A 23,669-nucleotide genomic window follows, 5' to 3' on the forward strand; every position below is an offset into this window, starting at 1 on the left:
TCCTTTAGCCCCGATCTGATTAGAGACAACATGAGGACTGTACTGAAAGGGAGTAAGTGGTGAGACTACATAAGAAACGACCCCTCTAAGACCTCACTTTTCTCCATACATCCAATATAGGACCAATAGTTGGATGAGTGGATTTGGTAATTTTAGACAGAAACGTAGCTATTTCAGGGGCGTACACCCGCTGTTTCACCTCAGAGCCCCTTGTCCGGTCCAACATGCTACTAAGTGCTATAGCCTAATAATAATTTGACATCACAGGCAGCTGCTTCCTATCATGGAGTTTACGTCTAAAGAGCACAAAGTGTTACCAACCGGGTTACCTACCACCCCACACATAGCGGTAAATGGCTTTTGGGAGAGTCAACCAGGAAACTGGAGGGAGAACCCACCAGCAAGGTCTGTACTGTTGCGTAATCCTGTGTGGGTAATGGTGGGATCCTTGAAACCTGTAATGCCTCAGCACAGCATGTTATAGCAGCTCCCTCCTCCTAACACTGCCTTCATGTCTAGGGTTCTCCTGACAAATGCAGGTTGTATGGAATAATGAAGACAGTGAGGGAAAGCAGACGGGCCAGTGACTATTATTATTATTACATTTTATTTATAAGGCACCACAAGTGTTTCACAGCGCCATACAAAGGACAGTACAGGGAGACAAAACTTAGCATTACAGTAAATAAATAACAAGTAGAGTACAGGTAACAAGGAGCACCACACATTCTCAAGACATAATACAGCTAAGATGTAAGTAGTGAGGGAGTGATCATCGCACTACTAGGGGCTGGTGGCCATAGATGGAGATGAGCCTTTACCAGCAGGAGAAAAAGCGGTAAAGATGGTCGCTGAGTAGGGTAGAGCTGCGAGTGAAATGTGGCGAGAAGAGGGCTTAGATAACACGAGGAAAAAGGGCCCTAATCTGAAGAGCTAACAATCTAGTGGGACTATTGTGATTGGCTGCTAGCAGTCTTGGGTATCCTCTAACTCCCTCCTTGCCCTAGAACGGCCTCTGCTGCTATCTACACTTAACCCCTCCCTAATCCAAGTACTGCCTGCCCTCTAACCCCCAGTACTGCCCCAGCTGCTATCTACCCTTACTACCCCAGCACTACCAGCCCCTAACTCCCTCCTTGACCACCAGCACTGTCCCAACTGCTGTCTGAACTTAACCCCTTCGTTCCCTCAGCACTTGCTGCCCTTACGTCCCTATAACCCCAGCTCATCCCTGCCTCTAACCCAGGCTCTACCCCAACTGCTGCTTGCACTTAAACCCCTCTATGTCAACTGCTACCTGCCACCAGTACTACCCAAGCTGCCACCTCACCCCAACCTTGTCCCAAATGCTGCCTGCCCTCACCCCCCCATAATGTGTGAAGGGACCAAGAAACCGTGCAGTAGGATCCTTTTTTATTTTTTCCCAATGAGGGGTCCCTGTATCCAAATTTTTGTTTTTGCTCTGCGCGATCACTGCCATAGCTGGCTTTGGTCAGGGAACAGTACAGTAAACATAGTGTTACTCATTGTATACCTACTGTAAAGTCAGGCACCATCCAATCCTAGAACTGTAGCAGATCTGGTTAAGGGAACACAACAATTCTCACTGCAGGACAAGATGCTTAGGATGAAGTACGCACATAGGGCGGAGAAGGCACAATAATAGGGCCAATAATGTTACAGGCACAGATCTCTACCTCCATAAAAAGAATTTCACATTTCCTAAAAGGATGTGGAATTCTAGGGTCTGCATATGTTCACCATCAAAGAACACTTAATGCAGGAAAAAGCATTTACAGGAGCACAGAGATGCATGGATTAAATATAATCAATGGCCCAGATTATGCTCACGACTTGTTTAAGGCATAAGTAGAATATGAAAAAAAAAGAGATAATGGGCTAGATGCATCATCACTTGGAGAGTAATAAAATGGAAAGTGATAAACTACCAGCGAACCAGCATCTAACTGACATTTTTCAATCAGGGCCTGTGACAGGGCAGTTATGAGCTGATTGGCTGGTACTTTTTCTCTCTCCAATTTATCACTCTCCAAGCGATGATGCATCTAGCCCAATATCTGTATCTGCGCTTAGCTTACAGTGTGCAATTGAGTAATAATATTAATTCACAGAAAAATAATAAGGGAACACATGAATTGTACTAAGGCTTTTTACTAATGTTAACGGGCGACCAATTAAAGTGGACACAAATAAAATGGCTATGTATTACCTGTGTCCTAACCAAGATTAGTGAGTAGGCTGCTCACATCATCAGTGCAGTCTATAAGATCATACAAGGAGTATTGCGTAAAGGAAATATAAGTCTTCTGATATAAGCCATGAGTAGCCACAGTTGTTCGGAGTAACCACAATGACCGAGCCGGTTTAATTTGTACATTACTGGACTGACAAGCACTACCTGTGTGTGTCATGAACTGCTCTCTCCGCGTACATGCCCAGCTGATAGAAAGTCAGTAGCCACGTGTAATGACTTTCTGACAGAAATCTCTTAGAATTTAAAAGGTGAAAAAAGAAATAATACTGCACTGTGCAATTTAAAGTTCCCTTAAATTAGCGAAAGGATTATGGGTAAAAGCTCAAAGCAATGGACTTGTTGCTGTATGTTTTCATAAGAAATGTATATCACTATAAGGGTTCAGGAGATTGTTACCATTGCTAAATAAACCAGAATTTGGGGACTGGCTTTCCATTGCTATGACCGAAGTGGGAGTAGAAGCTACTGGTTCTGCAATAAACAGATCTACTGTAGAATGGGGAATGGGCTTGGATAATTGTATGTACAAAAAATAATCCTTTTCAATGAATGTGTCATCAAAGTGTTCTGCCAAAGAAGAGAACTGATGGTAACCATCATAAGAAAACTTTGCATCATATGCGCTTATAAGGTTTCTAAAAGTAATAATAAATAAATAATAAATAAAAGTATAATTCTGGGTTGTGGTTGCTGATTTTGTACCTTATACTGATCTTCAATGGCTACTAGTTGCAGCTTGATGCCTTCATTAACTTTTAGCTGCTCCTTCCACTTTAACTCCATTTTAGCAGCATCATCAGCATACGCAATGCACCTCGCCTTCTCTTCCTAGGGGGATAGAAAAACATCAGTAGGTTTAATAAAATCGTGTATTCTCAACAATAGCTTACCAGGACAAACATTGGAGGGTGGAGGTTCCCATTATCTGGAACCTCCCTATACCCAAATTAGGACAGTAAAGCCGGTTCAAGAGAGGAAAAACCTCATCTCCCATCTAGCACACATCATAAGAGTCTTATTTTTCGTTTCTAGTATATTGTGTATTATTCTTATTGATGTTTGGCACAAACATTATTCTGTGAGTTTAGGGGGGGAAAATAAAAAGCAGTTAAAATAAGTGCAGGTCAACTGCAGGTTCTTGGCTGCAGACAGTGATGTGAAGCACTGAGTGAGTAACAGTCATTGTCCTTTTTTAGGATTTTATTTTGTAATTTTTTAGGATTTTATTTTAAAAGGATGAAAGGGGGGATTATATTACTTCTAGAGTTAGATCAATTTACAAAAGCAGTATATAAATTTGGTAAAATGGTTACAATGGATCTGTTTAAAGGAGGTTAATAGTAATGTGGCTTTTTGATTTGTTCCAAAATAAATCACAATAGAACAGAATAATTTGTAAGACTACTTAAAAGCATGGTGAGGCAAAACGGTGCGATGGAGTGAAGCTACCATATACTCCCACCTCACTACCACTGGGGTGGAAGACCAGTTTAATGTCTTCAGCATGATACAGGACCCCAATATGCCAGCACACAGCAAGATTTTGATTGAGCAATTTCATTAATTCGATCCCGTTAATAATGAATTACAGCCCAGAAAAATGAATGTACTTACCCTTGATCTAGCTGTATGAATAATCAGGTGGGCCAGTAATACTGATTAGCATGTGTATGAAGTCATTTGCAGCTGCATTATTAAGGTACTGGATCATTATAATCTGACTGAACAAGCTGCTCAGAGACATATGGCGCAATATGGTATTTTTATCATGTGTAGCCGGCATAAGGAGGAGCATACGTACAGCAGTGACGATACAATGTTCTGTGATATTTGTACTAAAGAGTGAGAGACAATGGGGGTCATTCCAACCCGTTCGCATGCTGCTGTTTTTCGCAGCGGTGTGAACGGGTCGGTTCTGCGAATGCGCAGTGGCTGTATTGCGCTGGCGCGTTGTTGCCCTCCGACGGCCATCGTCGGGCAGCGATGCCGCTAACGACAAAAGCGGTCGCAGCGGCGACAGCAAGAAGATTGACAGGAGGAAGGCATTACGGGGCGTCAACTGACCGTTTTCCGGGAGTGGTTTGGCGAACGCAGGCGTGTCCAGGCGTTTGGAGGGCGGATGTCTGATGTCAATTCCGGGACCTGCATCACTGGAACGATCGCACAGGGTAAGTAATGCTGGCCATACACTTGTGCGATGCCCCGCGACATTGCGGGGCATCGCACCTGAACTGCCAAAGTTGTTACCATGCGATCATGCGATAGATCGCATGGTAATCACGTGATGGGCACGTCACCGCCAAGTGGGAGTGACCGGCGTGCCCGCGCATCGCGTCTCAAGGTACCTAAAATGTGCATACAATTCTTCGATTTCTCTCACAGATGTGGTCGAAATCGAAGGATAGCACCAATTATCTCATAAGTGTATGGGCACCATAACTCTTACTCTGGTCTTCTTTTACAGGAAGCTTTTTTAGCATAGCAGGGCTGCACAAGCGATCGTATCCCTGCTATGCAGATTTACTCCCCCCCCATAGGCGACGTCTATTTGATCGCACAGGCAGCAAAAAATTGCTACGTGCGATCAACTCTGAATGACCCCCAATGTTTCTGCCAACACACTCTGTGCCCATATTTTGTCACACAGCATGATGATCATTTGTCCACATTACTAATATTCTGCAAGGGCAGCATGTGCAGGCTCCAACATTCAAGAGAAATGCACATTACCCTTATTACAGAGAATGAATGAAAGAAACACCATAATTACCATGGTAACTCAACAACTGTTATCAACCTGTTCCTTTCTGCCACATTCTACTCACACCACCCCACTTGCAATATATGCCCTGACGTGTACTAAGATTATCAAATGCTGCACTATCACAAGCTATATCTTATAGTTCATCACTTACCGATAACAATTGTTTGCACTTCTGATATTTCTCCATTTTCTCAGCTATTTCCTTGCTCATGTCTCCCACTTGTTCTTTTATGACAAAGTCGGGTACAGAGTCTGATGAGTAGGGGCTCACTGTAGAGTACACAAAAATAAATGTCTGCTACTCTGGAAGCTACTAAGAGCTATTTATGTTTCTCATTTACACAAAGATGAACCCCTGCAGTTAACAATTGCATACTGTAGTTGATATAAGTATTATTAGTCCATTATTAATATTGTGGTTTTGCAAAGATCAACAGAGCTCCGCAGCCACGAGTGAAGAGGAGATGGGAAAGATCTGGAAGCGGCCGGGCTGTGTGTGGGAGTTAGACAATGCGCGGGAAGAGCCACAGCAGGGTGGGGAGAAGACTGAGGTCATCTGGCATGTGCCAGGTATTATTCTAGTAGCAGTATATTATTATTATTATGATGATTTATAATCATCATCATCATCTAGTTCTGCTACACAAAGGGACTGAAAACACTGATAGTAAAAAGCTTTCAACAAAACATGGTATTTTCACGCTTTTACCAGCGTGTGCAACATGTTTTCAGCACTTCCCTGCAGCACTGTCCAGTAAATGATTATGAGCCACAATAAGATATCATTATACTTTGCCAACTGTTAGCGCTTCTGCAGGAAGCGGTCAAACTGACGTAAAGTGAAGCAGACTCTTCATCAGAAAGTGTGTGTGTGTCCATTCGCTTGTTATCTTTTCAACTATGGGAGCACTTACCAGGGGGAGAAAAGTTTGAAACAGCTGCCACCTCGGGACTCACATATAGATCTGCTGCCTTCAGCTGGCTTTCTGATGATTTCTAATTTAACAGACCAGAAAAAAAAAAAGTTAAACAATTAATCAACCAATCACCAATGTCTAAATTAAATCACTCATCAAAGTAAATATCACACTCTGTGGATGAAGAGCAAACGCAAATGGAGATACGAGGCAGTATACAGAGGAGAGTAGAATAGAAAAACCCTTGCTTAACCACTACTTGCTGTGCAGATTTTCTGACGAGCAGTTCCTGGGAATTATCATCCCCTCTGTGATGTTCATATTTATATATAAACTGTAGTATTGAGTCACTTGTATAATCCTAACTGCATAATAGTACGGACATATACTGGTAACTATGCTGTGAACTATAAAGACATCAGTAGTTGCTGTGGAATACCATGACCATACAAGCCGGAGAAAGGCTGCTGGGATATTGGAACTGAAGGGTTCCCCTCATATCCTTCTATTTCATTACAGGAAATGATTTTTGATACAGCAAATAAAGCTATTAGCATCTTCTATGTCATTGTAAATAATGTTTTAGTTGATTACTTGACTGATAACCACTGGTTATTTCCTGCCCTGAAGTAGGTTTTATTAGTAACAATAGTAACTTATGCTTACTCTTTTAAGCAGCTATTTGCTCCAAACAGCACTGGATCCAATAGGGTCATCTATCGGTGCAATGGGGGATATTTTTGATCCGCTAATTCCGACCAAAAAATTATATGGATCAAGTCAGGTATTTTTAACATGCTGTATTTTGCGGATTCTCAGACTGATCATGATCATCGATGACCATTACTGTTCAGTATCAGTAGATTGGGCAGTCGCAGCTCAGATGTTTGGCCCGCATTAGTGTAGGGAGACCTATCAGATCCTCACTTCACTATATGGTTTCCAATACAAACAAAACAACTTTTCTTGCTCACCATCATATACCACCATCACTGTGTAATAATAGAGCATGTTACTAACAAATATATGCACTCTCACGGCAATGAGTTAATATCAGATAATGAATGTTTTGCCTTTAAAAAATAAATAAAAAACATGACCACCCCCAATATTTGTTTAATAATCCCATGAACCCTTCTCCTGAATGCTTTATGCACCTGTGTAACTTGTACCTATGTGTATGGTGGTAGACTAGAAGGCAGGGAGACAAGAGTTGCAGCTCTCGGGAGCTAGAACTACAGATGGGTCCACATTTATCTTGACCTTTAATAGGATTAACTGAGACTGGCCAGTCGGACTTAATCCCCTGCTGTATTGTTCTCTGTATTGTATTGCAGTTGAGAACAACAGATGAAGGGTTTATGCTAATAAGTCATGTTGTGCCTAGGTACAGAAAACTAGTCAATTTAACCGTGGACCCATCTGTATGGTAAATATTGTATTAACGTATACACATTTGACATTCCTAAAACCAAAAGACTGCTACTGAATTTTCTATCTGGGCTAATTGTAGTTTTCTGAACAGATTAAAGGAAACTGTATTGCTTCCTTATTTAAAGCTTTTACCCTCTGTAATTGTGCCAAAAATATATATTTCTAGTAAAATGCTACTAAAAAGTATAGACTGATAGATCAATCGATAGAGAAGGGAGTAAAACCCTGCAGTATAGAAGTGGTAAAACAAGCACAGTGTTCTATCTTAGCTATCATGCCAGCTTAAATCACTATACTTTTTAATCAGGGTGGCATTACAAAGGAGAATTAATGCAATTGAATGCACTATTTGTGAAGAGAATATACCTATAAAGTCCCTTCTATGATGATTTGGTTGCTAGTGGTATCAATATACAGTCACATTTCATTTTACCTCAATTGTTCAAGGAGGTGCCTAGAAATGCATAAATAAGGTTCTCCGGACAGACTGATCATTGCTTAGTATAACCATAGCGTCAAGATTTACTATTTGTGCTACTTTTTAATTGATTGCTTCAATTTTCTAAAGTCCAAAATTTCCCTACAAGTTGCTTTATCAGTGGGGATATCTAGTAACGGGCTCAGTACTCCAGCATATAAATAATTGAGCACCATTTATCACAGTAAACAAATCGTTATGTCCCAGTATCTGGGGTTGCCCTAAATCAGTCATGTCCAAACTGAGGCCCTCCACCTGTTGTGAAACTACATATCCCAGCATGCCCCGACACAGTTTTGCTGTCAGAGAATGCTAAAGCTGTGTCAGGGCATGCTGGGATGTGTAGTTTCACAACAGCTGGAGGGCCACAGTTTGGACATGCCTGCCCTAAATACATGGAGGAGGCCAATGCCTGAGGATGATGATTAAAGTTTCTTTGCATTTGTTTTGCTCCTGGGAGATGCGCAGGCAAGATAGATAAAGGAGGTGGGCAGGGATAGATTACATGACAAACGGCAAAAGTGGGAAACACCCACTTAGGAACATACAAAAAATTATGAAAATGTGTTACTGTACCTATAAGAGCTACAGAAACATAACAGCAACCAGAGGGTTAAGTGAGTAACAGTGCAAAAAAACAGCTGAACACCAAGAGACCCCTTACCCATGATGTAATACGCCAAACAAACATTTTATTATCTCAGCACTTTTCAGCTACTACTAATAGAGCATACTTACAAGCTGGTCAGTGAGTTTTACTACTTGCTTCTGAAGCTTCTGACATTCTTTAAATTTATCTTTATAGTGGTCAGCTGCCATTTGCAGTCTCAGCTTCAGGTCCTCAACCTCTTTCCGAAGGTCTTGCTCCACTCTACTGCTCTCTGCATCCTAATAATAATAATATTTAAACTCTGCATTAAACGTGAAATGAAAAGGACTGCTGCAGTAATTAATGAATGAAAATGTTTGCATATAAGTTCTAAGAGAACATCACACAAAAGGGCTCCAATGTTGTCAGATTAAACAGGTTCTAGTGATACTGAAAAGGCATATTATAATTGTAACTTGGCATTCTTCAATATCTTCAAGAAAAATTATTACTGAACACACAATGTGACATTCATAAAGTATAAACAGAAAGTTTAGCTTTAATAACCAAGTAGGCAATTCAATTGTTTTGGGTGCTAGCAGCTCCCGTCAAAAGTGACAGGAGCTATTCAACTTATTGCACTACCTGCTACACGATGGTCACTAGGGCCGAATTCTCACACCCAAATATATGGGATTAGCGGTGGAAAGTGTTCTCTCCTGTGCTAAGTGCTGGGTGCACTGCAGCTAAGGCAGACCTTTCACAAGGCACTTCTTTATCTGGATTTCTGCTCACAGCTCAGGAGAGTGCAAGCAGAAATCCACAAGTGGAAACAACCGAATGGGTCCCGGTCACTTTGAATCGCTCCCCAAGTGCCAACACTTGTCCTAGTTTCAGACTTTTTAAGTGTCAAATATTTGAAAACATAATTCTATGTAAACAAATGCTCCACTTACAGCAAGCATATCCTGACAGCTTAGTGGGTAATTCTGAGTTGATCGCAGCAGCAAGTTTGTTAGCAGTTGGGCAAAACCATGTGGACTGCAGGGGGGAGGCAGATATAACATTTGCAGAGAGTTAGATTTGGGTGGGTTATTTTGTTTCTGTGCAGGGTAAATACTGGCTGCTTTATTTTTACACTGCAATTTAGATTTCAGTTTGAATACACCCAAATCTAACTCTCTCTGCACATGTCATATATGTCCCCCCTGCAGTGCACATGGTTTTGAGCAAACTGCTAACAAATTTGCTGCTGCCAATAATTACAAACATTTCATTCGATCAGTTAAAGCAACATATTCCCAAAGCCCACAGAGTTAGTCATACAGAGTGTTAAGGTCTGTATTGGAGACTGATCAGTAGGACAGAGCCTCATATATGGGTACGGTCCCAGATGGGGAAGAACTTAGGTCATGCTTCTACATCATTAACATTCTAGATTTTTTTATTGGGACATGTATTATTGCATGGGCGCATGTATATGAGGAATACAATTGTTATTTAAACCAACCCTCAAGGATACCTTCATAACTTACCTTGTTTTTTACACCGGTAGCTGAGGAGGTTTGTGTATCCCTCAGGCTGAGTTCAGCCAAAGCAGTGGCAAGCTGTTTCTTCACACACTCCGTCTCAAGGCGAGATGTATGGAGATCAGACATGGTCTTGTCACGTACATTCACTGCATCACTAAGCTCCTTTGACATAAAGGATACCTCTTGTCTGCTAGCCTGGTGGTCATCCTCAATCTTACGAAGCTGTTGTTTTAAAAACCGAATGTCCTCCTGTAGAGTACCAAAAGCACAGGAGATCTTAAGCCATGGAAGTTTAACAAGCAGGGATGGAAATTCCATATTTTATGACAGAGCAAAGAAATAAAAAGCGATCACCTAACCCAGCAGTCCCACCTGCTGCAGCTGACTATGCTGGGATCAGCATATTTGTGCTCAATGGGGAACTAGGTTTCCCTCCTCTCACTTTTGGATCATGTTTATGCACCATGGGTGGCCGTTCTCATGTCCTTCAGGAGTGCCATTTTGAGAGTGATATCGGTGGTAACTGACCGTAACATCACTCCCAGGGAGACAGAGCAGGACAGGAGGAAACAGATTTCCTCCATTACACAAGGGGGACGCAGCAGGGCGGCACGAAGGTATGGGATGCGACCTGGTCAGGTAACGCACTCCTGGCTGTGGCTGAATCTCAAACGTTAGTGCAAGTGGTTAAAAGAAACAATTATTTGCAAGTTGCAGTACTTTAAAAAAAAAATTAAACCAAAAATAAAAAAAAGGGAATACAAAGGGAGTAGAGGGGAGGTAAACAGGGCATCACAATTACAAGAGATGCTGTGAGAAGCTTGTCATACAATCAGCCGTTCTCACCTTCTCAGAGCAGTGCTGCAGCAGTTCCTTACACTGCTTCTCTTTATCGGCCAGGCTGATCTTCATTTTGCCAAGTTCCTCCTTGTAGTGTGTAATTAGGTTTTCTTTACTTACATCCACATTTTTTAATGTCTGAATCTCAGTAAGCAGTTTTGTGTTTCCTATTTCCGTATTTTTCAGGTGACCCTATGAAAAGTTACAAATAAATTAAAAGATCCTGCATCATACAAGGTATCACAATGTACATTTGGGCCATTCCACTGTCACATGCGGGACATTTGTACAAGTTACTGTATAACATTTACATTTTTTTCTCTGTTATTTTCTCCATTATACCCAACACAATATCATAAAATTTAGCTGGCACGTACGGGACGAGCCAAATCCACCATCGTTTTGTAAAGAAAACTTCTACTTGATAATTTCCCTCAGCTCCAAATTAAGAGCCTGGGTTATTTATTTTTTTATGAAAACTTATAAGAAAGAACTATAATTTTACTTGTTAACCAGTGTTGAAAACTCAAAAGATACACCGCTACAGATTTGTTTTCTTTTTACATCATCGCGTATGGGACATTTTTACTCATTTTTATGGAATGACCCATTTAAACAACCAAACCTACCTTTGAGACAAAATGAACTTTACTTTCATATAATATTTAACCTAATCATGTAGCACACATTAATTGTTATGTTCCATCTCCTTTCTTCCAAGCATGGCTGAACAACTGAACCTTTTGACCATGTCTGCATTCAGTTGCAGTCACAAAATTTCTGATAAAGTATTGGCATTAATGAGGGTGTGAAAATAGGGATTTTTGTTTACTTACCGTAAAATCTCTTTCTCTGATTCCATCTGGGGGACGCTGCGCAGTTACTTGTGGGGTTAGAGGTGTGTGGTTGTGGAGTTTGGCACAGAACTATTAAGAACTGACCCCTCCCCCCTCTAACCCCTCCCATCTCCTTCCTGCCCAGCCAGCACCTCAGTTAACGTTTAGCCAAGCCAAAGGAGATAGACCAAAAAAAATTTACTGGTTAAACCAGACAACCATATGGGAGGGATCGCAGCGTCCCCCAGATGGAATCAGAGAAAGAGATTTTACGGTAAGTAAACAAAAATCCCTATTTCTCTTTCATCCATCTGGGGGACGCTGCGCAGTTACTTGTGGGATTTCCCAAAGCAAGCTAATGAGAGGAGGGAGAAGTAGACGGCATAGCCGTCTGTAAAATTTGATGCCCAACAGAGGCAGTTTCCAAATTGAAAATATGAAAAAAACGGTAAACCCTTTTTGAACCGTATGCACAGGTGACCAAGTCGCCGCCCTACATAGCTGCTCAATAGATGCATTCCCGCGAGCAGCCCAAGAAGCTCCAACTCGAATGAGCTGGAATCGATTCAGAAATTGAAATATCAGAAAACTGTTTTTATGGCGAAATCACCCAACGAGCCACTGTGTTCTTGGAAGCCGGCCAATCTCGTTTGGGCGCATCAATTAAAAACTAACAATGCAGCCGTACGACCGACAGGATTTGGACAAGATAAATAAATCCGTAAGGCCCTGAGCATATCTAAGAGAGCCAAATGGGAATCCTCCCCGGAAGGAGAAGGAGTAAACGCTGGAAGGACAATGTCCTAATTTAGATGAAACGCTGACACAACTTTCGTAAGGAAGGAAGGTTTTTGTTCGCAGAATCACCCGGCTATCATGAAACCTCAACAAGGGTGGTCTGCAAGAAAGAGCTGTCCATGCAGACACTCGCCCTGCGGAGGCAATTGTCAATAGGAAGACAACTTTTGAACGTTAGATACCGCAATTTTACAGATTCCAAATAGCTCAAATGGAGAATACTGAAGAGCCGTAAAGACTAAGTTACAGTCCCAAGGGGGAACCAGAGGAACAAAAGGTGGCTGAATCCGAAGAACTCCCTGAAGGAACGTCTGAACTTCTGGAAAGATAGCCAGTCTCTTTTGAAAGAAAGAACCGATAAGTCAGAAACTTGACCCTTCAGTGAAGAAGTCTCAGACCCTTATTGAGACCCTCCTGAAGGAAGTATAAACCGACTAGGAATACGAAACAAATCCGGTGTTAAACCACGCTTTTGACACCAATCAATGTAAATACGCTATACTCGGTGGTATACTCTAGAAGTCACAGTTTTTTTTGTTTTTGTTTTTTTTTTTAGCCTGAGACATCGTCTACACAACAAGACGAGAAAAAAACCCTTTTCCCTTAAAAGGTTGGGTTCAAGAACCAAATCGTCAAAGCCAGCCGACCCAATCTGGGCGGTGACCTGGTCCTTGAATCAGAAGATCCGGACACAGAGGGAGTCGGAATGGTTCCTTGACGACCATATTGTGACGCAGAATGTACCACTGTCAGCGTGGCCAAGCTGAGGCTACCCAAATGATTGGGAGACCTTCTTACTGAATGCGTTTAAGCAGACGTGGAATCAGTGGAAATGGTGGAAACACATACCCCAGTTGAAAGTGCCACGGTGCTGTCAGTGCATCGATTAGAATTGCTTGAGGGTCCTGAGTACGCGACCCGTAGAGAGGAAGATTATTATTGAGACGAGACGCCATCAGATCTACATCGGGCAACCCCCTGGGCTACTAGAGTCAGAAACACCTCCTGGTGAAACTCCCACTCTCCCGGATGCATCGTGTGACGGCTTAAGAAATCCGCTTCCCAGTTCTCGATTTCTGGAATATGAATCGCGAATATGGCCAGGAACCAATGTTCCGCCCATGTCAGAGTCTGAGCGACTTCTTTCATTGCGGATCAGCTTCGAGTACCTACTTCCTTGTTTATGTAAGCAACTGCTGAGGCGCTGTCAGACTGAATCCGCACTGGATGACCTTGAACCATGGTTTGAATCCGAAGTAGTGCATACCGGATTGTCCGTAACTCCAAGATGCTGATCTGCAACTTTAACTCTTGACTGGTCCAGAGTCCCTGAAAGTGATGAGTCTGAAACACCGCCCCCCAACCTCTGAGGCCGGTGTTTGTGGTGACCATCACCCAAGACCAAATTGTGAACGGAACTACTTTGGTCAAATTGTATCTGTGAAACCCCCAGCGAAGCGACTGACGAGTCTGTACAGACACGCGGACCAACAGTAATTCAAGATGAGGCCCTGTCCGAGTCCAACAGTTGAGAATCTGAGTCTGAAAAGGGTCGAGTCTGAAACGTGGCATATGGAACTGCCTTGAAGGTTGCCACCATCTTGTCTCACTTGCATGCAACGGAGAACCGAAACCACCGGTAAATGTAGCCGTGTTTGAATTCTGGACTGTATGTCCTGAATCTTGTCCTGAGGAAGAACCACTTTTCTGGTTGTTGGTGTCGAATAAAAGTCCAAGAAACATCATCTTCCGGGAAGGAAGCAAAGATGACTTCAGACAATAAATTATTCATCCGAATGACCGCAGAGACTCCATAGCGAGACGCAAGTTCTGATTAAGAATCCACCCTGCCTTGATCAACAGATTACCCAAATACAGAATAATGTTGATTCCCTGCCTGAAACTGAAAATGTCAAGGCCGACCGCGAATCTCAGAAGAGATTGATGACCTGTCCAAATAGAAACAAGCAGATAGGCGTCTTACGTCCAATTAGGCCAAATATCCCCGTTTCCTTGGCGACAATAACCGAGAGGATGGATTCCATTTTGAACTTTTGGGTTGAAGAACTGCCGGCAGAGTTTACAAACTTGTTTTGGGATTGAATTAAATTAGCAAGACATCTGCCCATATTTTAAGCCCACACCAGATGTCTCTGATCCAAGCAGACATAGACTGATCCGCGGAAACTCCCTGTTGGATCACCACAGATGCACCAGAGCATGAAGCACAGAGGGTATCAGCACCCGCTTTACCCTTAGCTAGCCTTGACTCACATTGAAAGCAGAAAAATAACCACCGAGGATGTCTTTCCTCTTTGTAGATCCTTCTGACGTATTGACATAATTAAACTTTATTTTATTTATTTATTTATTTATTTTCTTTAAACAAGTGCACTACAAACGAACTATAAGCTCAGTAGAGTAATTTGTGCAAAAATTAAATCTGTTAACTCTCATTACAAGTGTAGAGTAACACTATGCCCCCAAAGTATACTTGCTGTTAGGTGTGTGCTGCACAGCGCCCCTTGTACTGTCTCCGTAGAAGATGGCGCCCGGTGCTTTGCAGACGCTGGCCGGGAGGGCGCGCAAGGCAGTGCAGGGCGGGAATCCGTCCTTTTGAAGTAAGCGCCGCGTCCCCCTGCTATAGCCGGAAGCCTGCGTCTCCTGCTCACTGCTACATCCAGCGGCTCCCCAGCGGCTCTGATCGGGCAGTGGCACCCGCACACCGCTATATACAGCGGCTGTGTTCGGGTAGCGGCTTTGTTCGGGCAGCTGCTCCCGCGCACCGCTACATACAGCGGCTCTGTGCGGGCAGCCTCTAGCGATCCCCCGGAGAGTGACTCACCACTCTCTTCCCCTTTCCTTCAGTTAAATGTAACATTGCCCAGACTTTGTGAACCAGCAGTTACAGCCAGTGACAGTCTACTTATAGCTAGGGAAGGAGCACTGGCCCTCTAGTCTATAGAATGTCTGGTCAAAACACAGTGGAATATGGTACTGCACTCCAACGCTCACCTCCGGAGAGAGAGCGGAGGGGGAGGAGGGGGGGGGGGGGGGGGGGGGGAAGAGGCACTCAAGTATAAATACAAATATTCTATATTATATATTCTATATTATATAGGGAAGGATAGACCAATACTGTCAGAGACAGATTGTGTCTATCCTGTACCTCCTCACTGCCGACTTCTTAGGAACAGGAATCCAGCCCCAGTGACCGAAGTGTGGTGGCTTTCAGCGGCAGAAAAGAGTGGGAATCTCTAGCTAACCCCACTCTAGTAGCACCTGTCACCTGTATACAGGGACTAGGCACTCCAAGTGATAAAATAATAAAATACCTAACTAAAATCTTCATGAGAGAAAAATCTGTGTCTGTACTCCACAGGCACAAAACTAAAACTGGGGTGCTGGCTGGGCAGGAAGGAGATGGGAGGGGTTAGAGGGGGGAGGGGTCAGTTCTTAATAGTTCTGTGCCAAACTCCACAACCACACACCTCTAACCCCACAAGTAACTGCGCAGCGTCCCCCAGATGGATGAAAGAGAAATGGTGTATGTATGTATGTATGTATGTATGTATGTATGTATGTATGTATGTATGTATGTATGTATGTATGTATGTATGTATGTATATATATATATATATATATATATATATATATATATATATATATATATATACACACATACAGAGTGTGGTCCGGCTCTCCCTTAGATTCTCTAAGCGCCGGGTGCCCGAACGAGGAGACAGCAACAGCAGGAGGTAGAAGGTACGGCACTCCAGGCGACTTGAATAAAACACTACATACTGGCTTAAGAGTGTTTTATTCAAGTCGCCTGGAGTGCCGTACCTTCTACCTCCTGCTATATATATATATATACATACATACATACATACATACATATACACATACGGGTGTACATTTTACTGAGTTTCAATGACCTATTTATCTTCTAACTATCGTGTTCCAATCTATAAAAAAAAAAAAAAAAGAGTTATCTTATAAAGCATAGGTCTGGCGGCTATAATTAAGATTTTCTAGTGTGTGCCACTTTCAGTATTTTTTTGACCTAAGTGGCTACCTGTTAAATGTGTTTTGTTTCAAATGACTGCTGATGTATAATCACTATGTAAATAAATGTCTAATTCGTCACATGCGGCGGAATACAAGAAATACCACTGCTAGGTTGACTGCAGGCAAAAACTTTATTACTATCTATATATTCTGTTTTTAAATAGACAAAGATGAGGACCTTTGCCTTGGTGGATGCAGTAGATACACAACACATGATCATCAGGCATTCTTAAGATAGAATTCCCAGAAACACATTCTTAGAACTTAGAAACTAAGCAACTATGCAAAGGCCTTAATATACCCATCAGATGTACTTAAACATGGTGCATAATTGGGCCTTGCAGATGTCAATCACAAATAGACAACACAATATACAGTATATAGTAACAATTACATAACCTATGCTTTTTTTTTTTACCTTATATAGTTCCTTTTCATCCTTCTCATTTTTTAAAAGAAACTCGAGTTGATTTTTTTCCAGTGTTATTTTCTTCAGTTTATCTTTCAAGCTAGAATAAAAAAAACACATGGCTTTTATAATTGCTAAAAGTGTAAAATCTGTGGATTTGTCAGCTACACACCACGGAGGAATATGGTACAAAAAATGGTATTCTCATGCGCCAAACAAAGGAGGGTGATAGATACTTATGATGTGGGCTATCCTTATGCGTTGTCCACGGTCTCAATTCCTTATTCCTTTATAACGTACCGCTATACAGTCTCTCCCCAATGGATAATCATATAGAAATAAAGAAGAAACAAAAATTCCAATGTGTAGTAGGTTCTTCAGAGTCTAGAGAATATTGTGGAATGGAGGTGCCACCAAACCACAATCTTTAACTTTGTGAATCTGAAGTCAAAATTACGGGACCACCCACAGCGTGCGACGATCAAAAGAAGTTGATGCTCACTCATAGGCTTACATCAGGCAATAAATTCCATGCTTATAAAGGTATCTTTAACGTCATAAAATTAAAACCAAGTGGCTTCTCAATTTTTCGTACTCAAAGAATCCGGGGAATAACCCGCTTACATTCCAGTCCCCATTCTTTAAATAGCCCATTTCACAAAGTAATACTACACATTGGAACCCTTCATTTGTTTCCCCACTCATCAACACCAATTTGTGGGAAAATCCTGGACCGCGTGGGGGCGAAAAGAAACCGCTACGGGATTATACCATACTTGATTCAAGTAAGCATACGTGTAAGCGGGTTATTCCCCGGGTTCTTTGAGTACAAAAAATTGAGAAGCCACTTGGTTTTAATTTTATGAAGTTAAAAATACCTTTATAAGCATGGAACTTATTGCCTGATGTAAGCCTATGATTAAGCATCAACCTCTTTTGATCGTCGCACGCTGTGGATGGTCCAGTAATTTTGACTTCAGATTCACAAAGTTAAAGATTGTGGTTTGGTGTCACCTCCATTCCACAATATTCTCTAGACTCTGAAGAACCTATTTCTATATGATTATCCATTGGGGAGAGACTGTATAGCGGTACGTTATAAAAGAATAAGGAATTGAGACCGTGGACAACGCATAAGGACAGCCCACAACATAAGTATTTATCACCCTCCTTTGTTTGGCGCATGAGAATACCATTTTTTGTACCATATTTCTTGTTGCTTCCAGTCCTGATAACACTGGAAAGGATTTTTCTTTGCTGCTTTCATTGTCCAGCGCAGGTGTATTCTAATTTTTTTTCCATATACACCACGGAGGAAGCCTATCACATCACAAGGAAGCAGTGACATCACTGGAGCTTATTTTTCAGCAATAGATCTATAGATCTACCACATGTGCGTAATTCAAATGATAAACTATTGAATATTAAAATAAGAATTTACTCACCGGTAATTCTATTTCTCGTAGTCCGTAGTGGATGCTGGGTACTCCGTAAGGACCATGGGGTATAGACTGGCTCCGCAGGAGACTGGGCACTCTTAAAAGAAAGATTAGGTACTATATCTGGTGTGCACTGGCTCCTCCCTCTATGCCCCTCCTCCAGACCTCAGTTAGGGAAACTGTGCCCGGAAGAGCTGACATTACTAGGAAAGGATTTGGAATCCAGGGTAAGACTCATACCAGCCACACCAATCACACCGTACAAATGGTGATAACTATACCCAGTTAACAGTATGAACAATAACTGAGCCTCTCTCAACAGATGGCTCATACAATAACCCTTTAGTTAAGCAATAACTATATACATGTATTGCAGAGAGTCCGCACTTGGGACGGGCTCCCAGCATCCACTACGGACTACGAGAAATAGAATTACCGGTGAGTAAATTCTTATTTTCTCTGACGTTCTAGTGGATGCTGGGTACTCCGTAAGGACCATGGGGATTATACCAAAGCTCCCAAACGGGCTGGAGAGTGCGGATGACTCTGCAGCACCGAATGAGCAAACTCAAGGTCCTCCTCAGCCAGGGTATCAAACTTGTAGAATTTTGCAAAAGTGTTTGAACCCGACCAAGTAGCAGCTCGGCAAAGTTGTAAAGCCGAGACCCCTCGGGCAGCAGCCCAAAAAGAGCCCACCTTCCTCGTGGAATGGGCTTTTACTAATTTAGGATGCGGCAGTCCAGCCGCAGAATGTGCAAGCTGAATCGTGCTACAGATCCAACGAGCAATAGTCTGCTTTGAAGCAGGAGCACCCAGCTTGTTGGGTGCATGCAGGATAAATAGCGAGTCAGTTTTTCTGACTCCAGCCGTCCTGCAAACATAAAGTTTCAGGGCCCGGACTATGTCCAGCAACTTGGAAGCCTCCAAGTCCCTAGTAGCCGCAGGCACCACAATAGGTTGGTTCAAATGAAACGATGATACCACCTTAGGGAGAAATTGGGGACGAGTCATCCATTCTGCCCTTTCCATATGGAAGATCAGATATGGGCTTTTACATGACAAAGCCGCCAATTCTGACACACGCCTAGTCCAAGCTAAGGCCAAAAGCATGACCACTTTCCACGTGAGATATTTTAGCTCCACGGTCTTAAGTGGCTCAAACCAGTGGGATTTTAGGAATCCAACACACGTTAAGATCCCAGGGTGCCACTGGAGGCACAAAAGGGGCTGAATATGCAGCACCCCTGTAACAACGTCCGAACTTCAGGCAGTGAAGCCAGTTCTTTTTTGAGAGAAAAAGGGATAGGGCCGAAATCTTGGCCTTTATGGATCCTAATTTTAGGCCCATAGTCACTCCTGACTGTAGGAAGTGCAGGAATCGACCCCCCTGGAATTCCTCTGTAGGGCCTTCCCGGCCACACACCAAGCAACCTATTTTCGCCATATACAGTGAAAAAGTCTTGCTGTCACGTCTTTCCTAGCCTTTATCAGCGTAGGAATAACTGCATCCGGAATGCCCTTTTCCGCTAGGATCCGACATTCAACCGCTATGCCGTCCAACGCAGCTGCGGTAAGTCTTGGATCAGACAGGGTCCCTGTTGCAACATGTCCTGACTGAGAGGCAGAGGCCATGGGTCCTCTGAAAGCATTTCCTGCAGTTCCGGGTACCGAGTCCTTCTTGGCCAATCCGGAGCAAAGAATATTGTTCACAGTCCTCCGTTTATTACAATTCTCAGCCCTTGGGTCTGAGAGGAAGAGGAGGGAATATATAGACCGACTGGAACACCCACGGTGTTACTAGTGCGACCACAGCTATCGCCTGAGAGTCCCTTGACCCAGCGTAAAACCTTTTTTATCTTTTTATTGAGGTGGGACACCATGTAGTCCACCAGAGGCAGTTTCTATCAATTTGCAAAACTGCGTGAAGACTACCTGATGAAGTCACCACTTTCCCGGGTGGAGGTCGTGTCCACTCCCGGAATGCACACTGCTGACAGTGCGCTTCCTTGATTCTCCGCCCAGCGAAGAATTCTGGTGGCTTCTACCCTCGCCACCCTGCTCCTTGTGCCGCCCTGGCGGTTTACATGAGCCCCTGCGGTCTGACTGGATCAGAACCGGTTGGTCGCGAAGCAGGAACTCCGCTTGACTTAGGGCGTTGTATATGGCCCTTAGTTCCAGGATATTGATGTGAAGGCAAGTCTGTTGGCTTGACCACAAACCTTGGAATTTTCTTCCCTGTGTAACTGCCCCCCACCCTCGGAGGCTTGCATCCGTGGTCACCAGGACCCAGTCCTGAATGCCGAATCTGCGGCCCTCGAGAAGGTGAGCACTCCGCAGCCACCACAGGAGAGACACCCTGGCCCTGGGGGATAGGGTGATTAACCGATGCATCTGAAGATGTGATCCGGACCACTTGTCCAGTAAGTTCCATTGTCCTTGCATGGAACCAGCCGAAGGGGATGGCCTCGTATGATGCCATCATCCTTCCCAGGACTCGAGTGCAGTGATGCACTGACACCTGTTTTGGTTTTCAATGGATTCCTGACCAGTGTCATGAGCTCCTGAGCTCTCTCTATCGGGAGATAAACCCTCTTCTGGTCTGTGTCTAGGATCATGCCTAGGCGAGGCAGATGAGCTGTAGGAACCACCTGCGACTTCGGAATATATAGAATCCAGTCGTGTTGCCGTTTCACTTCCAGAGAAGGGGATACGCTGTCCAGCAACTGCTCTCTTGATCTCGCTTTTATGAGGAGATCATCCAAGTATGTGATAATAGTGACACCTTGCTTCCGCAGGAGCACCATCATATCCGCCATTACCTTGGTGAAATTGGTAATGACAATCCCGTACCGCAATTCTGAGGTACGCCTGATGAGGTGGAGAAATGGGGACACGAAGGTATGCATCCCTTATGTCCTGATTCATTTCAGGCTTGCAATGACCGCTCTTAGCCATTCCATCTTGAACCTGAACCTTTTCAGGTATATGTTCAGGGATTTTAATACAATATGGTTCTAACCGAACCGTCTGGTTTCGGGATTATAACATGGTCGAATAATAACACCCTCTTGTTGAAGGAGGGCACCCTTGACCACCACCTGTTGAAGATACAATTTACGAATTGCAGTTAACACTGGCTCCCTCTCTTGGGGGGAAGCCCGCCGGGTCCTCGGTGAGGGGGCATCTTCTCACAGTCCAGCCTGTATCCCTGCGATACAATTTCTATTGCCCAGGGATCTAACAGGGAGTGAACCCACTTGTGGCTGAACTTACGAAGGCGTGTCCCCACCGGGCCTAGCTCCGCCTGTGGAGCCCCAGCGACATGCGGTGGATTTTTGTAGAGGCCGGGGAGTACTTCTGTTCCTGGGGACTAGCTGTGTTGTACAGCTTCTTTCCTCTGCCCCCGGCTCTGACAAGAAAGGACGCACCTCAGACTTTCTTGTTTCTTTATTCGAAAAGCTGCATTTAATAATGTCGTGCTTTCCTAGGCTGTGCAGGAATATAAGGCAAAATATCAGAATTACCAGCTATAGCTGTGGAGACCAGGCCCGAGAACCTTTCTCCACACAATCCTCAGCCTTCCATATGCCTCTTAAGTCGGCATCATCTGTCCAATGTATATTCTACAGGACACGTCAAGCAGAAATCGACATAGATTATGTCTCTAGGACCCAGTATACTCATGTCCCTTTGGGCATGCTTTATAATTATATATCTATCACTTAAGACAGCATCTTAAAATATTTATATGCATACTAGGGTCTCAATCTCTGCTGATAAGGTACCTGTCCACGCTGCCACAGCGCTATAAACCCATGCTGACGCTGCCACAGCGCTATAAACCCATGCTGACACAATCGCCGGTCTGGATAGTATACTAGAATGTGCACACTATCTGCAGGATCCCTGAGAATAGCTAGTGCAAACAGGACACCCAAGGGGAAGATTCTCAACACATCCTGGCCCTAGTGGGGAAAGGATACAGCCTGAGAATTCTCTTGTGGGAAGCTGCCGTCTCTTGTCTGGAGATTCCCGCTCTTTTTCCTCATGAGAGGAGGGAAATTTACCTCAGCATTCTTCCCATTAACATGTGTACTCTCGTGTCAGGGACAGATGAGTCATCAGTGATATGCAAATCATCTTTTATTCCAATAATCATATACTGAATATCTTTTAGCCCTCTTGGCTGTAACTTTGCATTATCGTAGTCGACAGTGGAGTTAAACTCTGTGTCGATACTTTGTTATTTTCGATAGTGAACATAGAGAGACTCTGAAGGACTCTGTGACATAGGGACAGACCAGGGTAGATTTCCTTTCTGTTCCCTAACCTTTTGTGCAATAATTTTACCTCAGCACTTACACATATCCAACCGGTGTCGGCGTTGTCGACGGAGACACCCTCCCACACACATATCCGCTCTATCACCTCCTTAGAGGAGCCTTTTACCTCAGACATGTCGACACACGCGTACCGACACACCACACACACAGGGGATGCTCTATTTGAAGACAGTTCCCCCACCAGGCCCTTTGGAGAGACAGAGAGAGAGTATGCCAGCACACACCACAGCGCTATATAATACAGGGATGTACACTATACTGAGTGATTTTTCCCATACAGCAGCTTATATACACAGTTTTGCGCCTAAATTTATGTGCCCCCCCTCTCTTTTTTACCCTTTGTGTACCAGGATACTGCAGGGGAGAGCCTGGGGAGCTTCCTTCCAGCTGAGCTGTGAAGAGAAAATGGCGCCGGTGTGCTGAGGAAGAAGGCCCGGCCCCCTCAGCGGCGGGCTTCTGTCCTTTTATGTACTTTAATGGCGGGGGTTAATGCACATATACAGTTTATCAGCTGTATTATGTGCTTTTCGCCAAGTAAGGTAATCTAATTGCTGCCCAGGGCGCCCCCCCCCCCAGCGCCTTGCACCCATCAGTGACCGGAGTGTGTGGTGTGCTAAGGGAGCAATGGCGTACAGCTGCAGTGCTGTGCGCTACCTTAATGAAGACCGGAGTCTTCAGCCGCCGATTTTCAACTTCTCTTCGTTCTTCTGGCTCTGCAAGGGGGACGGCGGCGCGGTTCCGGGACCGGACGACCGAGGACTGGGCCTGTGTTCGATCCCTCTGGAGCTAATGGTGTCCAGTAGCCTTAGAAGTCCAAGCTAGCTGCAAGCAGGTAGGTTCGCTTCTCTCCCCTCAGTCCCACGTAGCAGTGAGTCTGTTGCCAGCAGATCTCACTGAAAATAAAAAACCTAACAAATACTTTCTTTTCTAGGAAGCTCAGAAGA

At 43.7% G+C, this 23,669-nt stretch overlaps 1 protein-coding gene across 3 annotated transcripts in view; it reads right to left on the minus strand.

Moving 5' to 3' along the window:
* TAX1BP1 (Tax1 binding protein 1) overlaps positions 1–23,669 on the minus strand; it is a 384,787-nt gene that overhangs the window by 75,128 nt on the left and 285,990 nt on the right. For all 3 annotated transcript variants that reach the window (XM_063921979.1, XM_063921980.1, XM_063921981.1), the window contains 7 exons: positions 16,953–17,043; positions 10,836–11,021; positions 9,993–10,238; positions 8,607–8,756; positions 5,954–6,035; positions 5,191–5,309; positions 2,978–3,103 (listed from right to left, as the gene is read on the minus strand). In XM_063921979.1, coding sequence (XP_063778049.1) covers positions 2,978–3,103; positions 5,191–5,309; positions 5,954–6,035; positions 8,607–8,756; positions 9,993–10,238; positions 10,836–11,021; positions 16,953–17,043 — 1,000 coding nt within the window. The remainder of the gene's footprint in view (positions 1–2,977; positions 3,104–5,190; positions 5,310–5,953; positions 6,036–8,606; positions 8,757–9,992; positions 10,239–10,835; positions 11,022–16,952; positions 17,044–23,669) is intronic.

Source organism: Pseudophryne corroboree, chromosome 5 (genome assembly GCF_028390025.1).
Source record: "Pseudophryne corroboree isolate aPseCor3 chromosome 5, aPseCor3.hap2, whole genome shotgun sequence".
NCBI classification, from domain to species: domain Eukaryota; kingdom Metazoa; phylum Chordata; class Amphibia; order Anura; family Myobatrachidae; genus Pseudophryne; species Pseudophryne corroboree.